At 37.0% G+C, this 16,910-nt stretch overlaps 1 protein-coding gene across 5 annotated transcripts in view; it reads right to left on the bottom strand.

Annotated features, from left to right (window-relative positions):
* The window catches only part of CSE1L (chromosome segregation 1 like), a 45,437-nt gene that overhangs the window by 26,851 nt on the left and 1,676 nt on the right, over positions 1–16,910 (bottom strand). For 2 of the 5 annotated variants that reach the window (XM_070246889.1, XM_070246891.1), the window contains exons 2-8: positions 15,975–16,212; positions 8,779–8,874; positions 5,553–5,695; positions 3,373–3,474; positions 3,153–3,298; positions 2,667–2,757; positions 972–1,079 (exon numbers count right to left, since the gene is read on the bottom strand). In XM_070246889.1, the coding sequence (XP_070102990.1) occupies positions 972–1,079; positions 2,667–2,757; positions 3,153–3,298; positions 3,373–3,474; positions 5,553–5,695; positions 8,779–8,869 (681 nt within the window). In that variant the 5' untranslated portion in view covers positions 8,870–8,874; positions 15,975–16,212. Of the gene's footprint in view, positions 1–971; positions 1,080–2,666; positions 2,758–3,152; positions 3,299–3,372; positions 3,475–5,552; positions 5,696–8,778; positions 8,875–9,378; positions 9,677–15,974; positions 16,213–16,910 lie in introns of those variants that run through there. The other 3 variants (XM_001503546.7, XM_023626700.2, XM_070246890.1) reach the window with 2 other exon arrangements.

Genomic DNA, 16,910 nt, shown 5'->3' with positions numbered 1-16,910 from the left:
TACTGCCTTCTTAATGAGGGATAAGCCCCTCAAGGGGAAAGATGATGCCTCCTTCCTCTATGTCTAACAAGTTATTAAGAGCCTCATATTACCCGATTTCTAGGAAGTAGACATCAAAAGAAGGTGTAAGAAAAAACAGTGGTATCTTTTAAGAAAGAATTTCTCAAACCACTGTCCGAATGAACATGGAGGTGGGTACTGAACCGCGTATCTCCTATTCTACCTGTTCTTTTTGGGGAATGGCCTCCCTAGCACTGTGAGTGTAGTCCTGCTGTAAGGATTAAGTTCAGGTACTCGGCTCTGGCTATAAGCAATGAGAAAGCTAGATCCTTCCTCTTGCATCTCAGTATAGTAAGGTATGCCAATAAGACCCTCTTCTCAGTCCTGAAACTCTGTCTTAAAGTAATCACTCAAGAACAGAAAGAATGACTGGAGGCCACTATCTCGGTAGCAATAGGGTGACCAGACATTTTTTGCTATAACACTGTGGCTATGTTTCCTGAAATGCCAGGTTCTTACACCATCTAAAGCCTCCTCCTTCAGCCTTCTGTCTCCCAGAAATGCTTCCAATGAAAGCCTTTTTGAGTAAGCTAGGCAGAGACCTCTAATCAAGGCATGGTTCCCCAGCATTAATAGCCACTTAAATGAAGAAAAGAGGAAGGCCTGAGAACGTGGTCTCTCAGTGTCTCTGATAAAATAGCAGAGTGATTCTCCAAACAGTGAGTTAGGATGTAAGGTTCCCTAATTACTGGAATACAAGAGAATGCTACTTTTCCCCATAGAAATCCCCTAGCATCTCTAGGAACTACAATAAAGCAGAACACTATTTGTATACAGATAAAGAATGGGAAGAATAAGAAAAAAACTAATTTCAGAAAAATCAATGCTGGCAAAGTTTTAATCAAGTGAAAAACTATATATTTGACACCAAAGAATAAGAATCAAATGCAAGAAATAAAACAAAAACTTACCTGAAAGTTTAAACTATAGAACAGTTTTGAGATCAGGATCAGGGAAGAAAAAAGAATCCTCAGGGCAGAGGCATCGTTTGCGTGAGTACTGCAGAGTTCAATAGTGGCCTTGGAAAGGAAATTAGGAACAAAGTTTTAGCGTGTTGTAAACCTTAGTGAAACAGCCTTGCACTAGGCTGAAATTTAGCTTCTATTCATATTATAAATAAAATCTCTTCTCTAAAATTTGGCTTTTAATTAGCAGCATACAGTCATTTAAGAAATGTTGGAAAATACGTTAAAATACATATTTTTAAACTGTCCATAATAGCACTACTGAAAAATCCAATGTTAATAATTTGAACTAGATCCTTCCAGTCTCCTTGGTGCATATAAAGAAAGATATTACCAAAATTGTTTTTATATGCTTTCATTAAACAATTCCCCTGCCACTTGGCCTTTAGGTTGTTTCCAGTTGTTCATCATCCAACTGCAATAAACAGACTTATCTATAAAACTTGGTGCGTACCTCAACTTTCACAGTTTGAGATTCTAGAAGTGTATTACCAAAGCAGAACAGTGTGCTATGAATACAGGTTTTGGAAGCCAGACAGATCTTTATACAACCCAGACTCTGTTCCTTCTAATGAGCATGACTTTGAGCAAGTAAGTTATTTTACTGGGCCCCAATCTCCTCATCTATAGTATGAGAACAATGCCTACCTCATAGAGAAAACAGAATTAAATGGGAAAATACACATAAAAGGTCCTACTACTTTGTGCAACCTTCTATGTAAAAGACACTCAACAAAAGTTACTTACTATAATCCTAGAGTTAGGATCCTTAGATGAATACTAAGCTTTTTGTAATGAAACGTCAAGCTCCAGAAAGCTAGTACCATCTATAATCCAGTGGACAGGACACCAGAGCGCTCATTTCACTGCACTCTGGCTAAGACTTTTAACATCATTAAAAAGAAATAAAATTTTTTGCCAATCCAACAGGCAGAAAAAAATTAATCACATTTTGTCTGATTTCATTTTTTAATGAAACGTACCATCAGTAAGACATCCTAACCATAAAAATCCTGTGTACACTCTACATTTTAGAAAGTTGTGACTATCACTCAACTTTCCCATTTGAAAATATAAAATGAGCAGTTTTTCTAGAGTTGGCAAAACCAGGTTTGAGGCCTGGCTCTTTTTTGTGAACTGTGATACTGAACCCTCTTTTCTTATCTGGAAAAAATGGTTAACCATATATCTCTTTCAATCTTACGAGATTCTCACAAAGATGAAGAACATGTTCAGGAAAGTCGCCTATGCACTATAAGATGATGTACAAATATATGAATAAATTAAACTCCATAAAAAAATCAAATCAAAATGTGGATCTATTCCTTTAGAGAGGCATACTCAAATACTTCAGTGAAATACGATACCTGAAATTTGCGACAAAATGGACGGGAGGAACAAAGTAAAAAAAACAACAAAATGTTAGCAGCTGTTAAACTCATGTAACAGATACATGGGAGTTTATTATACCATCTCCTCTATTTCTGTGTAAGGTGTGAAATTAAAAAAAAAAAAATATGCTGTTCTGAATACCACCTATCAAATAAGCTTTCAAAGCATTCTCTTAAAATTTATGTAAATATTTAAGCAATTTAAAATATTAAGTAATTTAAAATGATCACCGAGATAGTTATTCCATACCTTAAATAGATTAGTCAAAGGCAAAGCGAAGGCATCCAGGACAAGCTTAATTTCAGTCCATAACTCGTTTGACTTAAATTCATGGCGATATCTAGAAAATTAAGGTAAAATAGGCAGATTCACAAGTTTTTGTTTACAGACTTTAGGTCTTCAGGGAGAGATTAGAGAAAAAACTATGGCTGACAGTTTTCTGAAATTCAAAGGGAATTCTTAGGTTTATTTATTTTTCTGATGGTATTCTTCTTTCTTAGTTTTCTTTTTAAAGGAATCAAACACTGTTTATGGATAATAAGTATTTCAGAGGTAATATGGCAATATGAAATAAACACCCTACTCAAGAAGAAACAAACACGACAATGAATTGAGAGGCTTATTCTCTTACTCTAGGATTATAATACTCAAAGGCATGACAAAATAACTGTTAAAATAACAAGCAAAAACATTTGAAAAAAAGTATTTTAAAAATATGAATTTATACATCAATACCTTTTAAATAACGAATGTGCTGTACGAAGGACTCCATTAATAACATGGAAATCTCCACTCTGAAAGCGATTCACCATTTCTGTCAACAAGTCAGGCCATTTCTGAGGGAAATCTTCTCTGCCAATAATGCTAATGGCATCACTTAACTGGAGGGAGAAGAAAGATTAACTAGATAAAAGCCCTACAGATAAGCCTACCTAAAACGCAGGGCTTGCCTTACCTGCTTCTGAATCTGCTCTGGGCTGCTAAGCATCAAGTGCACTATGTTGGCTTTAATGGCTACGCGGTCAGCTTCGCAAATCTTGTTTGGTTCATCTTCAACCTAAAAGGAAAACATCAACGAGCAAAGAACACAAAACCCATATCCATGACCATAAAGGTTTATAGACAAAATAGAACCATTTCTTATTTGCTGGTTTTCTAAGAAAAACATAGAGGAAGGTAGGGCCTTCCTTCTACATATATGGGTCACAGATTCATTTAATAATCTGATGAAAGCATGAACTCTTCCTGCAGAAAAACGTACATTCTATCCCAAATGCAAATATTTTATATACAAATTAATGAGCTGCTCTGACTCCATACCGCCAATTAAGAATCTCAGTTCTACACGTAAACTAATGAGGGCACGTGGTTAAAATCTTTATAGATATATGCTATTTAGCCCATATTCATCTTGAAAAGCTTCAATTTGACTCTCACCTTAAGTCAAAGGTCTTTTCTATGAAAACTTCTTGACGACTACCCGTGTGAATGCATCCAGCTGCATCACCCAGAGGTTCTCAAGTCTCACTAGTTTTACAGATCAAGATAGAGGGAGGGCTAGCACTTCAACAAGTAGAGGGATAGATTTTTTTGAAACATTCTTTCGAAGATTCACCAAGTTGTTCCTCCACACGTGGTAACACCTGACTATGCAAGCTTAAGAACTGTATTTACTATTTTTAAAGTCTTTTATGGAATGAGGAATAAATATTTAAACAAACTTAAAGTTGACTTTTTAGAAAAACTGGCCATTTTTGTCAACCATAATACTTTCTAAGTATCATTACCGTTGTCATTACAAAACAACTGGCATTTTTTTCTTTATCCTAAGCCAAGGTTTCCTCAACCTCATCATTATCAGTATTTTTGACCAGATAAATCTTCATTGCGGGCATCTTTCTTGTGCACTGAAGGATGGTTACCAGCAGCCCTGACTTCTACCCACTAGATGCCAGTGAAACCCCTGCCCTCCAGCTGTGACAAGCAAAATCTCCAAACATCCCCTGGTGGGCAGAATCACCCCTAAGTGAGAACCACTGTGCCACGGTAAGGAAAATACCGGTTCCTGTTTCTTAACTTATAATTTTATACTAGTCATTAAACTCACAGCAAAAGAGGATTCACCTAAAAATTAGAATATATTTTCATACCATACAAGACATAGGGCAAAATCCCTTATCAAAGACTTCAAATATAAATTATTTTGCATTCTATAAATCTTTTATACGTGTAATGCAGTTTTTCAGCTTTTTATAATTTTTCTCAGTCCACAATAGAAAGTTCTTCAAGTATTCATTTAGATTGTGTCTTCCCACACAATGGTCTCTTCAGCAGACAGTGAGCTAGAGTTAAATTTCAACCATAATGGAGATTAAAACTAAGTCTCACTCTCTAGTGACCTGGGTTATCAAGCTGCTCTGGGCTGCTAATATGAATATGAATTTATACATCATAATATGAATTATTCATATTATGAATTCAAACGAAACAACAGGAACTTTGTAAAAGTGTTCTGTTTAATTTCTGTCAATTCTTTCACATTTTCTAAATAATCATGTCATCTGTGAACAAAGACGATTTTATGCCTTGCTTCCCCATCAGTATACCTTTTATTTCCTTTTCTTACTGCATTAGCAAGGATTTCCAGCACAATGTTGAAAAGGAGAGGTGAGAGAGGACGTCCTTACTTTGTACTTGATCTTAGCGGGAAAGCTTCAAGTTTCTCACCATTAGTCGTAGGTTTTTTGTAGATAGTCTTTATCAAGTTGAGAAAGTCCCCCTCTATTCCCAGTTTACTGAGAGTTTTTATCATGAATGGGTGTTGGACTTTGTCAAATGCTTTTCTGCATCTACTGATAGGATCGTGTGATTTTTCTCTTTTTAGTCTACTGATGTGAGAGATCATATCAATTAATTTCCAAATGTTAAACCAGCCTTGCATAACTAGAATAAATCCCACTTCGTCATGGTATATAATTTTTTAAAAACTTTTTCGGATTTGACTTGCTAATATTTTGTTGAAGAGGAGCCTGTTTAATTTCACCTTTAATCTGCGTCTAAATCTTTCAGGAGCACTTCATATATAAATCTTATAAACACAGAGGGTATTAAACTATGTATGCACAAAATACTTACAATTCTCCAGTTTCTTTTAATATAGTTCTTGAACGTTACCGAGGCACACACTTTGATAACATTATCCTGGGACTTCTCCAGTAATGTTAAAAGCAACAGTGGGTAATTCTGATTTCCTTCTACAGATTCAAGAAACTTCTCAGCTGTAAAAGAATTTCCGTATTAGATTTGTTATTATAACCAAATCTTTCCACTTTATGCATATGTGAACTATATATATCCCTGACTGAAGCATCAAAAAACTGAAAGATCAGAATATTTCCCCTTAGGCAAGCTATTATGGGTCTCCTGGGCCTCATTTTTCTTATCTATTAAATCAACTATATATGACATTACATTAATTACATACTTTGGTTTTCAAATCACTTTACCTTCCATTAACTCACTTGATTCTCACAAACCTACAAAGTGGTCTGATAGGATGATTACCCACCTGACGGAGAATCTGTTTCTCAGATATTAAGTGACTGTAGGGCAAAAGTCTTTTACCCTGTCCTGTTCCAGATGGATTATTAAAGCACTATTAGTAATGGTAGTAATATTTCTTTTATAGTCCTGTGATGAAGACTAAATGAGTTAACTCATGCTAATATATATTATTATTAACCATATGGATCTGGTGCTTTACTCACATAGATTATTTCATTAAGCTGTCACTACTACCCAGAGAGTTAGGTAGTAGTATCCTCCTTTTAAACATAAGGCCACTGAGGTTAAGTAACTTGTCCAAGATTGTACAGCTAGAATAGTCGTCACTGAAAAAGTTTTAGTCCAGTTCTTACTCTACCATATTAGCCCTCAATTTTCTTCTCAAAGTAAACATTTCTAATACCAGCAATAAATTTTTACAAAGACTTTACCCACATATTTTCAACTCATACTACACTGAGGGATAATAAATCTCCTAGATTTACTGATCACATGGTGAAAGTTTACAGCATTTCTTTTAATTATTCCTATCTTAAGCTCCACAAGGCAACATCCATTCCAAGGTTCCAATATTTATTGAACAGGTCTGCCACTAACATCTATTATTTTCTACAAAATAATAATATGACTTAACACCTTTCTTCTTTCTGAATGAATCTCAAGACTTTAACTTCCATCCTCAAAACCTCCCTGCTTTGTGTCTACCATGTCTTTCTTGAAAGATGAGGAAGACTGAACTGAAAAACGTTTTTAGGGGGCTGGCCCCGTGGCTGAGTGGTTAAATTCGTGCACTCTGCTTTGGTGGCCCAGAGTTTTGCTGGTTCGGATCCTGGGTGTGGACATGGCACCGCTCATGAAGCCATGCTGGGGTGGCGTCCCACATGCCACAACTAGAAGAACCCACAACTAAAAATATACAATTATGTACCGGGGGGCTTTGGGGAGAAAAAGGAAAAATAAAATCTTAAAAAAAAAAAAGTTTTCGGGAAGGTACACACAATGGTTTTGTATGAGTCTAGAAAGCTTTGGTATTTCCTCTTAGTGGTCTGCATTTTGTACAAGGCAACACACTATATCTACAAGTTGGAGAACAGCCCATATATATTGCCAGATCTCTTTCCTAAATTGAAATCAATATTCTGAAAGCAATTTTCTTGTGAGTTTAATTATTCCTTTCTGTGTTAATTTCCTTCAACTTGCTCACAGAATATTCATACTGACGTTTCTACACACTCAAGAAGCCTCAAAATGTCTTCTAGTTCATCCATACCACTGTCATAGCTCAACAGCCATGGGAGCAGAGTGGATCTGTAAACTAGGATCCACTACATATTTCCACCTCCAGGTCATTTGATAAAGATACTGAGTCAGTCTAGTACCAATCCTCGAGAAATGCTATGTTCATTAGCTCTTCCCAGAAACATCAATTTATTCCTACATTCTGTCCTGGATTCATAAAACAATAGCACCTTCACCTTACAAAAGCATAATTATTAAAAATAATTTTTAATAGTGTTGGCAAAGGCTTTCTGGGAAAGTCTAAGAAGATTAGAGCCATTAATTAATTTCCCTTTACCCAAGAACACAATTCTTCTTTAAGCACTAATGGGGAAATCAATTTTCCCTCTCAGAAATTACAAAGGCTTTCCTAGAACAGAATGTATGCATTAACATGTTTACAACTCTATTTATTATTTATAACATATGAATATAACACACATGCATTCATTTGTGTCTTCTTTGGGCCCTTCCCAAACCGCTCTTCATGGGCATGCACATTAGTAAGTTCTGAAGAAACAGATCAAGAGCATTTCCGGTTAACATGCCTTACATTGAGGACTATCAACTGACTACCCACAAAGACACAGAAGCAGTCTGTTGGGTTTGCACACATGCTTCAAAAGTTTTGAAGGTAGCTGCTATCACTTAAAAATGAAGACACTTCATAGCAGCCTATATCCACAATTTGGAGAAAAGCCCATAGAGATCGCCAGGTCTGCTTCCTAAATTGTAATCAACATCCTCAAAGCAACCTTCTTGTGAGTTTAAGTCTAATTATTCCTTATAATTCCTTATAAATATCCTTATTTTTCAAGCAAAGCTGGAAATTTGATCTTGCAAAACTGGTCTGAATCCCCCAAAGTTAGCTGGTTTCAAATAATATTTGCCCTTTAATCAAGGCATACAATCACAGGATATTACCAGTCCCCACTTGACCTGCTTCCCTCATTTACCCTCACACTTGACTCGTTTGAGTGTCTAATCTTGCAATTCTAAGCTTATACTAAGTGTCTCAGGGAAAGTGGTCAAATTCAGAGGGAGGGAGGAAGGGAGGAACTCTACGCCTTTAAATATACTAATTAAATCAAACCTAACACAGGAATTAAGAGACAGTGTCTGATTACTTGGTTTCATTCACTTCATCACTTTTTAGGGAATTAACTCTCATCTCTATGCCTTAATTATTGTATCTCAAAAACAGACAGGTGTGGGGATTTTCAGAAGGCTGAGGGACAAGGAACTCTAAACATACTAGTACTTTTTATCAGAAGACGTCAAATAAAAGCTGCTTTACTCAAAAAACAAAACAAAACCAAAAAAACACCACACCAGCATACGTTATACCAGCTGTGAGCAGCCAACCACACACTTTAGGACTATAGAATCCTGAAGCCTGAGAATCCAAGCGTAAATCTTTTTTCTTTTTTTAATTTACAAACAGGCAGATTGCACAAAGGTTTCCCTCACCTGTCCTTAAAGAATAAATCAACCACAAAACAATATTTATTCTCTTTACCTGGACGTCTAATGGCAGGATCAGGATCAAGAGTTTTCTTTAAATATTCTGTTAGCGTTTGCAAATTTGCATCGCTTAGCTCCATTGCCATAGAATCTAAAACAAAAAATGAGATTTGGGTAATTGGTCACATGAGGACACAGTGATTTACATAAATGAATCTTTTTATAGTGCGGTCTTCCCCTCTCTGAAAGTCATCCATTTGTTATGTTTTAGGTATGGGCTATAAGCCCAACTCTTAGCTGAGACAAGGTTCCAGAAGATAAGATGGGCTTTTTTGAAACAATGGTGAGATAATTTTGAGATAAAAAAGAAACATGTCATAATACCAAAAAGATAGGCACAGAAAAACAAAGTTGAAGAAGTGATCAAAGTTACCATAAAGTTTATCTGATTTAATGCTATGAAAAAGGGCAAAGGGTTAAAAAAATAACTCACTAGGATTTTTTTTTAAAAGTCCCATCATGAGAAATCAAAATTTTAAGAAGAAAGTAAGGATCTCATAAACAGTTCTAAGTTCAAAGAAACTAGAATAAATTCCTTTGTGTACAATGTGTAATCACAAGTATTGAAGACAAACTACATGCTGAGAATTTGCACCTGGGGAGATAATTCTGGTGTTCAAACGATGACAGCTGCTTTTCTGCAACAAAAGCAAAGCCAACTAGGGGTCGGCCCAGGGGTGCAGCAGTTAAGTGCGCACATTCCACTTCGGCAGCCCGGGGTTCGCCGGTTCGGATCCCGGGTGCAGACATGGCACCGCTTGTCAAGCCATGCTGTCGTACGCGTCCCACATATAAAGCAGAGGAAGATGGGCACGGATGTTAGCTCAGGGCCAGCCTTCCTCAGCAAAAAGGAGGAGGATTGGCAGTAGAATGCCAGCTCAGGGCTAATTTTCCTCAAAAAAAAGGAAAGCCAACTAAAGCAAAAATAAGTGGGACTACATCAAACTAAAAAGCTTCTGCACAGCAAAGGAAACTATCAATAAAATGAAAAAAGCAACCTACCAAATGGGAGAAAATATTTGTAAATCATATCTGATAAGAGGTTAATATCCAAAATATATAAAGAACTCCTACAACTCAGGAAAAAAACCAATCTGATTAAAAAATGGGCAGAGGATGTGAATAGAAAGTTTTCCAAAGAAGACACACAGATGGCCAACAGGTACATGAAAAGGTACTCAACATCACTAATCATCAGGGAAATGCAAATCAAAACCACAATGAGATATCACCTCATACCTGTTAAGACAGCTATCATCAAAAAGACAAGAAATAACAAGTGTTGGCAAGGACGTGGAGAAAAGGGAACCTCGTGCACTGTTGGTGGAAATGTAAATTAGTGCAGCCACGATGGAAAAACAGTATGAAGGTTCCTCAAAAAATCAAAAATAGATCTACCACATGATCAAGAAGTTCAACTTCTGGGTATTTATCTGAAGGAAATGAAAACACTAACACGAAAAGATATCTACACCCCCACGTTCACTGCATTATTAACAACAGCCAAGGGGCCAGCCTGGTGGCGCAGCAGTTAAGTTTGCAGATTTCGCTTCAGGGGCTCGGGGTTCACCGGTTCAGATCCTGGGTGTGGACCTACATACCACTCATCAAGCTATGCTGTGCCAGGCGTCCCACATATAAAGTAGAGGAAGATGGGCACAGATGTTAGCTCAGGGCCTGTCTTCCTCAGCAAAAAGAGGAGGATTGGTGGCAGATGTTAGCTCAGGGCTAATCTTCCTCAAAAAAAAAAGACAAATACCATACGATCTCACTTATAGGTGGAATCTTAAAAAAACAAAAAACCAAACACATAGATACAGAGAACAGATTGGTGGTTGCCTGAGGTGGGGAGAGGGCAAAATGAGCAAAGGTGGTCAAATGGTACAAAATAAATAAGACATGGGAATGTAATATAGAACATGATGACTACAGTTAATAATAACAGTGTATTGTATATTTGAAAGTTGCTGAAAATCTTAAAAGTCCTGATCACCAGAAAAAAAACTTGCAATTATGTGTGGTGATGGACGTTAACTAGACTTGTAATCACTTTGCAATATATACATCTATCAAACTGATGTACTGTACACCTGAAACTAATAATAATGTTATATGACAATTATACTTCAATAAAAAAGCAACTTTATTAAATGTTTAAAGCTTAAAAAAAAACTATAAATCAAGAGTATGCTGTAACTGACCAAAAATATTCACATCTAATATATTACAAATTATAAACTAAATAAGTGGCTTATGTATATCCAATTGACAACATAAGGCTAAGAAATACACACACAAAAGAAATAGCTCATATACACAGATTACAAGTGTGTGTGCATGCATGCATCATTACCAATGGACCAAAAAGCAGAGAATGTTATAAATGGGACTTTATGGTCTCCAAGCTGTTAGTCAGTAGATAAAATTAAGCGCTAAACGAGAGAACTTCTTGGGGTGATGGAAGTGTTCTAAAATTAGACTGTGGGGAGGGATGCACAACTGTATAAATTTACGAACATTCACCAAACAGTACACTTAAAATGAATGAATTCATAGTAAGTTATACCCCAATAAAGCTATTTTTTTAAAAAAAACAATTCTTACATCCCATTAGCCAGCTTTTAGGGACGAAGCCACACATAGCTCCTAGGGAACCTAGGGAAATGTGCCCCTTTTAGGGCAACCATGCACCAAATTAATCTGGGGCTTCTATGACAAAAAAGAAAAATATTAAGTACATAATAATTTTTTGTAAAATGTAATAAAGCTAAGTGGAAAAAAGGTCAAGCATACCATAACTGAAATTATGCAAAACTATACATACACTCAAATGTATAGAAAAAACTCCAAAATGTAAATAGTGGTAATGTCTATGTGATGGATACAGATTTTTATTCTCCTCACATTCTTGTAAATTTTTCTAATATCCTACAAGCACCTATACGTACTACATTTACAACCACCTATATGTATTACACTTACAATCACAAAGTTATAATTTTATTATATTTTTTAAACGCCTATGAAAAAACAAGTTCAGGCTCTCAAAGGAGCTTACATACTAGTTGGAAGACAAGACAGAACTGAAACGCCAACTACAGATCTATAAAACCCTTTTCCTACAATTCTGAAATCCAAAAATCTATAAGCTGTGTTTTTTTTAAAACAAGCTTGTGGCAAACTCATGTGGTAGCAAAACCTGGCCTGAGCTGCCTGAGGCTATAAATATAGTCTTGATTTATCTCACTTAGTATGTAAATTTGTTTCACTAAAGAAATACTAATGTGTTTGATTGAAGGGTACTGCCCCAAGCTCCCTTGGAGATGTGGCATAATCCACAGTATGTGCATCCAAAAAGAAATTCTGAATTCTGAAACCCATTTGTCCCCAGGAGTAGAAGAGCCAAATGAATCACGCAGACTGCAACTTAACTACTAGGAGGTCAAGAAGAGAGTGACAGGGGTTTGAGGCGGTCCAAGATTTTCCAGAGGCTGTGAGTATTGAGCTGAACTGGAAAGATATATAGAATCGGATAGGAAAAGTAGAATAAGGACTCACCTCATAAAGGAAATAGTGTGAGCAAAGTAACAGACACAGGAAGAGTGCATTAACTCTTTTGGGGAACAGTGGCCTTGGAGGCTGAGATCAGATCATATAGGTTCCTCGATACTTTGCTGAAGAGTTTCATGATTTAACGTACAACAGGAAGCTGCTAAAGGTTTTCTGAAATGGGTAAAAACTTAATGAAAGTGGAGTATAGGAACTTTGGGCTGGTAATAGTTTGCAGAACGGAGGTGAGGAAGAGAACAAGAGATCTGTTAGGACACTTTTTTTAAATGAGGGAAGGGTCACATCTGTAAACCAGGCATAAGACTAGATGTCTTACACGCTTCCTATCATTTCACATAACAAACATACTAGGAAGGAGACTCAGACATTAACTAACTTGCCCCAAGTCACACACAGTTAATAAAGATCAGATTCAAATCAGTCTGATTCTACAGTCTATAGGGCTACCCTCTCCTTACTACGGAAGGCCGTCTCTCAGATGGAAATAACGACGACAGAGGACTGAACTAGAGTGGAAGGACTGGGAACAGCAATAGAAAGGATGATGTGCAAAGAGGGCAGCCAGATGGGAACTAGGGAGAGGAGAAGTCAATGACGACTGAGATTTTGAGCAAGACTGATCCAAACAACACAAGAGCCATCGCCCTTTAGCTTGACACTAAAAAAAAAAAAAACAAAAACTGGGGGAAAATAGGGCTGTGCTATCTAATGCTGTGCTTGTGCAGAGTACTCCTCCACAGCCAGAAACCACAAAAAAGAGAACAATCTGATTGAAATGATCTTGTATTCTCCTTATTACAGTCATCTCCCTTAATTAAAAATGTTTTTATCACAAGGGAAGCCAACATTCTGCCTGATTTAGTAAATTCCACCACCTCTCTATTCACTTCCTTTGACACAGGGCAAACCACTGTATGGGCATGAATATCAAGTCCCACTTGACCACACACATATTTACTGAGAGGCTACCCTTTCTGGTTTTTACTACCAAAAGGTTAGAGAATGTTATACATTATATTCCCCCTTTGGAGATTCACTTTAAAGGGTTCAGGAAGTCAAAGAGTAAATCTGAGTTTAACGTTGTTTAATCCAGAGTTCCCCCATTACTTGGCCACAGAACCAATTTATTATGGAATACGTCTTGGAAAGTGGTGATTTAATCAATTCATTTCCCATTCTTTTTTTCTGTGATGAACTGCTGAATCTGTTATGAAATCATGAAAATTTGCTCTTGCCAAGCAAAATCATTTACATCAGTGTATATGAGCTAAAAAAACTGGTCTTTCTTTGCCACACACAAATTTATTCCACCTTTTGGGATCTATGCAACGCAGCATGTTAGAAACTATGTGTGTGTATGTTGGGGGGATTACAGAGATTAAGTGGATCTATTTTGTTGAGCTTTTTAACATACTCCTCAATAAATCTGCATTTTACTAACTTTTACAATTATGTTCCTATAGCACTGTACGCAGCATTATTTGTATTAAACATCTAATCTCCTTACCATGCAAAGAGTCCCAAGCAATCTGGCACCTATCATCCTCATCTCCTACCTTCTTCTTGGCTCTATTTTCCAGCCACAAAGGCCTTTCCGCTCCTCAAACCAGCCAAGACAGTTCTCCTTGCCTGTAATAATGCTCTTCCTTCTAATTTGATATCAGGCATCATTCAGCTATCAGCCTACTGACAGCTCCTCAAAAGGGCCTTCTGTGACTATTATTTACCTCATCCCTGTTCTACTGTTAACAGCATTACTCCTCATCTGAAATACCCTTGATTTATTTATCTCTTATTTGTAAGCTCCCAAGGGCAGGGACTTTGCATGTCTTGCCTGTCTCTGCATGCACAGGACCTTCAACATTGCCCGACACATAGCAGACATTTGGTAAGCATTTGTTGCATGAACTAATGGATGAGTCAGTATGTCCGTTAACTAGCTAAAACAGGAGCTCCTAGTCTGAAGACTACTCTTTAAGAATCAGTTATTAGCATCCCCAACATAAAGTAGGAACTGTTACATGTGTCAGATAAACAAATGACCAAGTTACCTGCCATAATTAATTTCTCTTCATTCAAAAGTGCTTCAAGGAAGAAGTGAATTTGAAATGTGCCTTGTATTACTATTCATATACACCAGTGCTTATACTTTTGTTTCAGGGTTTTGCACATACTGTCCCATCTGCCTGGACAGCTCTGTCCCTGGAGAGCCACATGGCTCACTGCTCACTTTATTCAGGTCTCTTTTCAGAGATGCCTGCCTAGACCACCCTATCTAAAAGAGCACGCACCTCAGCCACTCTCCATCCCCTTACTCTAGTTTTCCAGGAAATTTTACCAAGCATATTAATTTGCTTTCTTGTTTATTATGATTCTCCCTCCACTAGACCGTAAGCTTCATGAAAGTAGGGACTTTGTGTTTTGTTCACTGTAATCTCCCTAGAGCCTTATAAATAGTGATGAGCACCTACTATGTATTTGTTGTATTATTTTCAAAAGCTACATCCCCTTGATTGATTTTTCCATCAGAAGCACTATCATTCTTCACATTTATTCTGGTCAATTGACTGTGACAAACAGGAAGAGGTAGAGACAACTGATTCTAAGACCACGTGATAGAATGACCCTAAAACAACAAAGTTGAGGTGCCAGTGTAGGACTAATTTTAAGTTAAAAAAAAAGTGAGTGTGTGTGTTAATAAAAATGCATGCCATCCCACTACTGGGTATCTATCCTAAGAACCTGAAATCAGCAATCCCAAGAGTCCCATGCACCCCTATGTTCATTGCAGCATTATTTACAATAGCCAAGACGTGGAACCAATCTAAATGCCCAGAAACTGATGATTGGATAAAGAAGATATGGTATATATACACAATGGAATACTACTCAGCCATAAAAAAGGACCAAATTGTTCCATTCGCATCAACATGGATGGACCTTGAGGGTATTATGTTAAGCAAAATAAGCCAGACAGAGAAAGACGAACTCTATATGACTCCACTTATAGGTGGAAGTTAACATATAAACAAGGAGAACTGATCGGTGGTTACCAGGGAAAATGGGGGGTGGGGGGAGGGCACAAAGGGTGAAGTAGTGTACCCACATGACTAACAATAATGTACAACTGAAATCTCACAAGGTTGTAATCTATCATAATCTTAATAAAAAAAATAAAATAAAATGCATGCCATAATCCATGAAAGTTAAAATACTACATAGAACCTAGAACTTTAATGTTAGTTAAGGGACTAAATATGTGTCAACAAACCTTTTTTATATCTCCTTATGATACTATCTATAAAACCAAATTGTAAGGTTAGCCCTGGTTTGGGAAAGTATGACAAATCAGGTAATTGTAGAGCATACTCTACAAGTATTCACAGCATATCAGCAAGATCAAAGTCTAATTAAGTTATCTTATTTGGCCACAAGTGATGGTACCTCGACACTTTAAAACATTAGCAATATATAAATGTAAAAGGTATTATTGATTTTAAAATACTCAAACTAGAAATAGAAAATTCATTCTTCTGCCTTTAAATGAGGGGTGATACTTAACTTTCTCCATAGGGCTATCTCTGGAAATCCCTACCAATATGCAAAAATAAAAACATGTACCATAATAAATCAATTATGATAGACTTAACTAAATTCCAAGTTGTTCTTGTTGAATGACTGGCTGGACCTAAGTCTAGCCTCTTCCCACAGGCCCTCAGTTATAGATGAAGACTTTTGGAATAAAAGCTTCGCTTTCCAAGGCATCTCACAGACATTTGTGACATAAGCTGATCCAAGATGTGTGCCTTTTCCTTAGATATCTCCTCCACATTAGAGAACCATTCATGAGGCCTTACATCTGGGGAAAGGGAAAGAGATCCAATGAATGAAAACTATCTGACACACACATTAACAACATACCCCAACACCTTGACCCATCCTCTGCTATCTAATCACAGGAACATACCACCTAGAATCAAATCCAAACTCTTTCCGTTGTCTACAAAGCCCTATGCAACCTGGCCCCTGGATACCTCTCCCTTCTTCATACACTACTCTAGCAAGCTGGATTTTCCTCAAATATTACAATATTCCAAGCTTGTTCCTGTCCTCCCGCCTTTGTACTTTCTATTCTTTCTGCTGGAATGTTCTGTCCCCTCACCATTCCATGGCTGGTCTCAGCTCAAATGTTACCTGCTCAGAGAAGCCGCCTTCATCTGTCATATCACTCTGTCACTTGTCACTATCTGAAATCATCTAATTCATCTATCTGTATTGTTTCTTTCCCCCATCAGAATATAAGCTTCCCAAGAGACCTTGTCCATTTTTGTTTCTTCACTCTATTCTCAAAGATTAAGTAGATACTCAATAAAGTTATTAAATGAATAAAGGAACAAATTAATTCCAAAGGTAGAGCACTGCTCTCAAACCCGTCCAATCCTGTAAAGGAAAGGGTTTCCCTCTGTCCCAGCCCTTAAATAGCTGAAATCAAAGTAACCAGAAGGAAAGAAAGAATTCCCTTAAGCTGACGGAGAGAAGTGAAAGGTAAAGGATCTT

The sequence above is a fragment of the Equus caballus genome, chromosome 22 (assembly GCF_041296265.1).
Source record: "Equus caballus isolate H_3958 breed thoroughbred chromosome 22, TB-T2T, whole genome shotgun sequence".
NCBI classification, from domain to species: Eukaryota; Metazoa; Chordata; class Mammalia; order Perissodactyla; family Equidae; genus Equus; species Equus caballus.
Note: the sequence above shows the minus strand (reverse complement) of the source record. Positions and strands in the feature narration are given on the sequence as shown.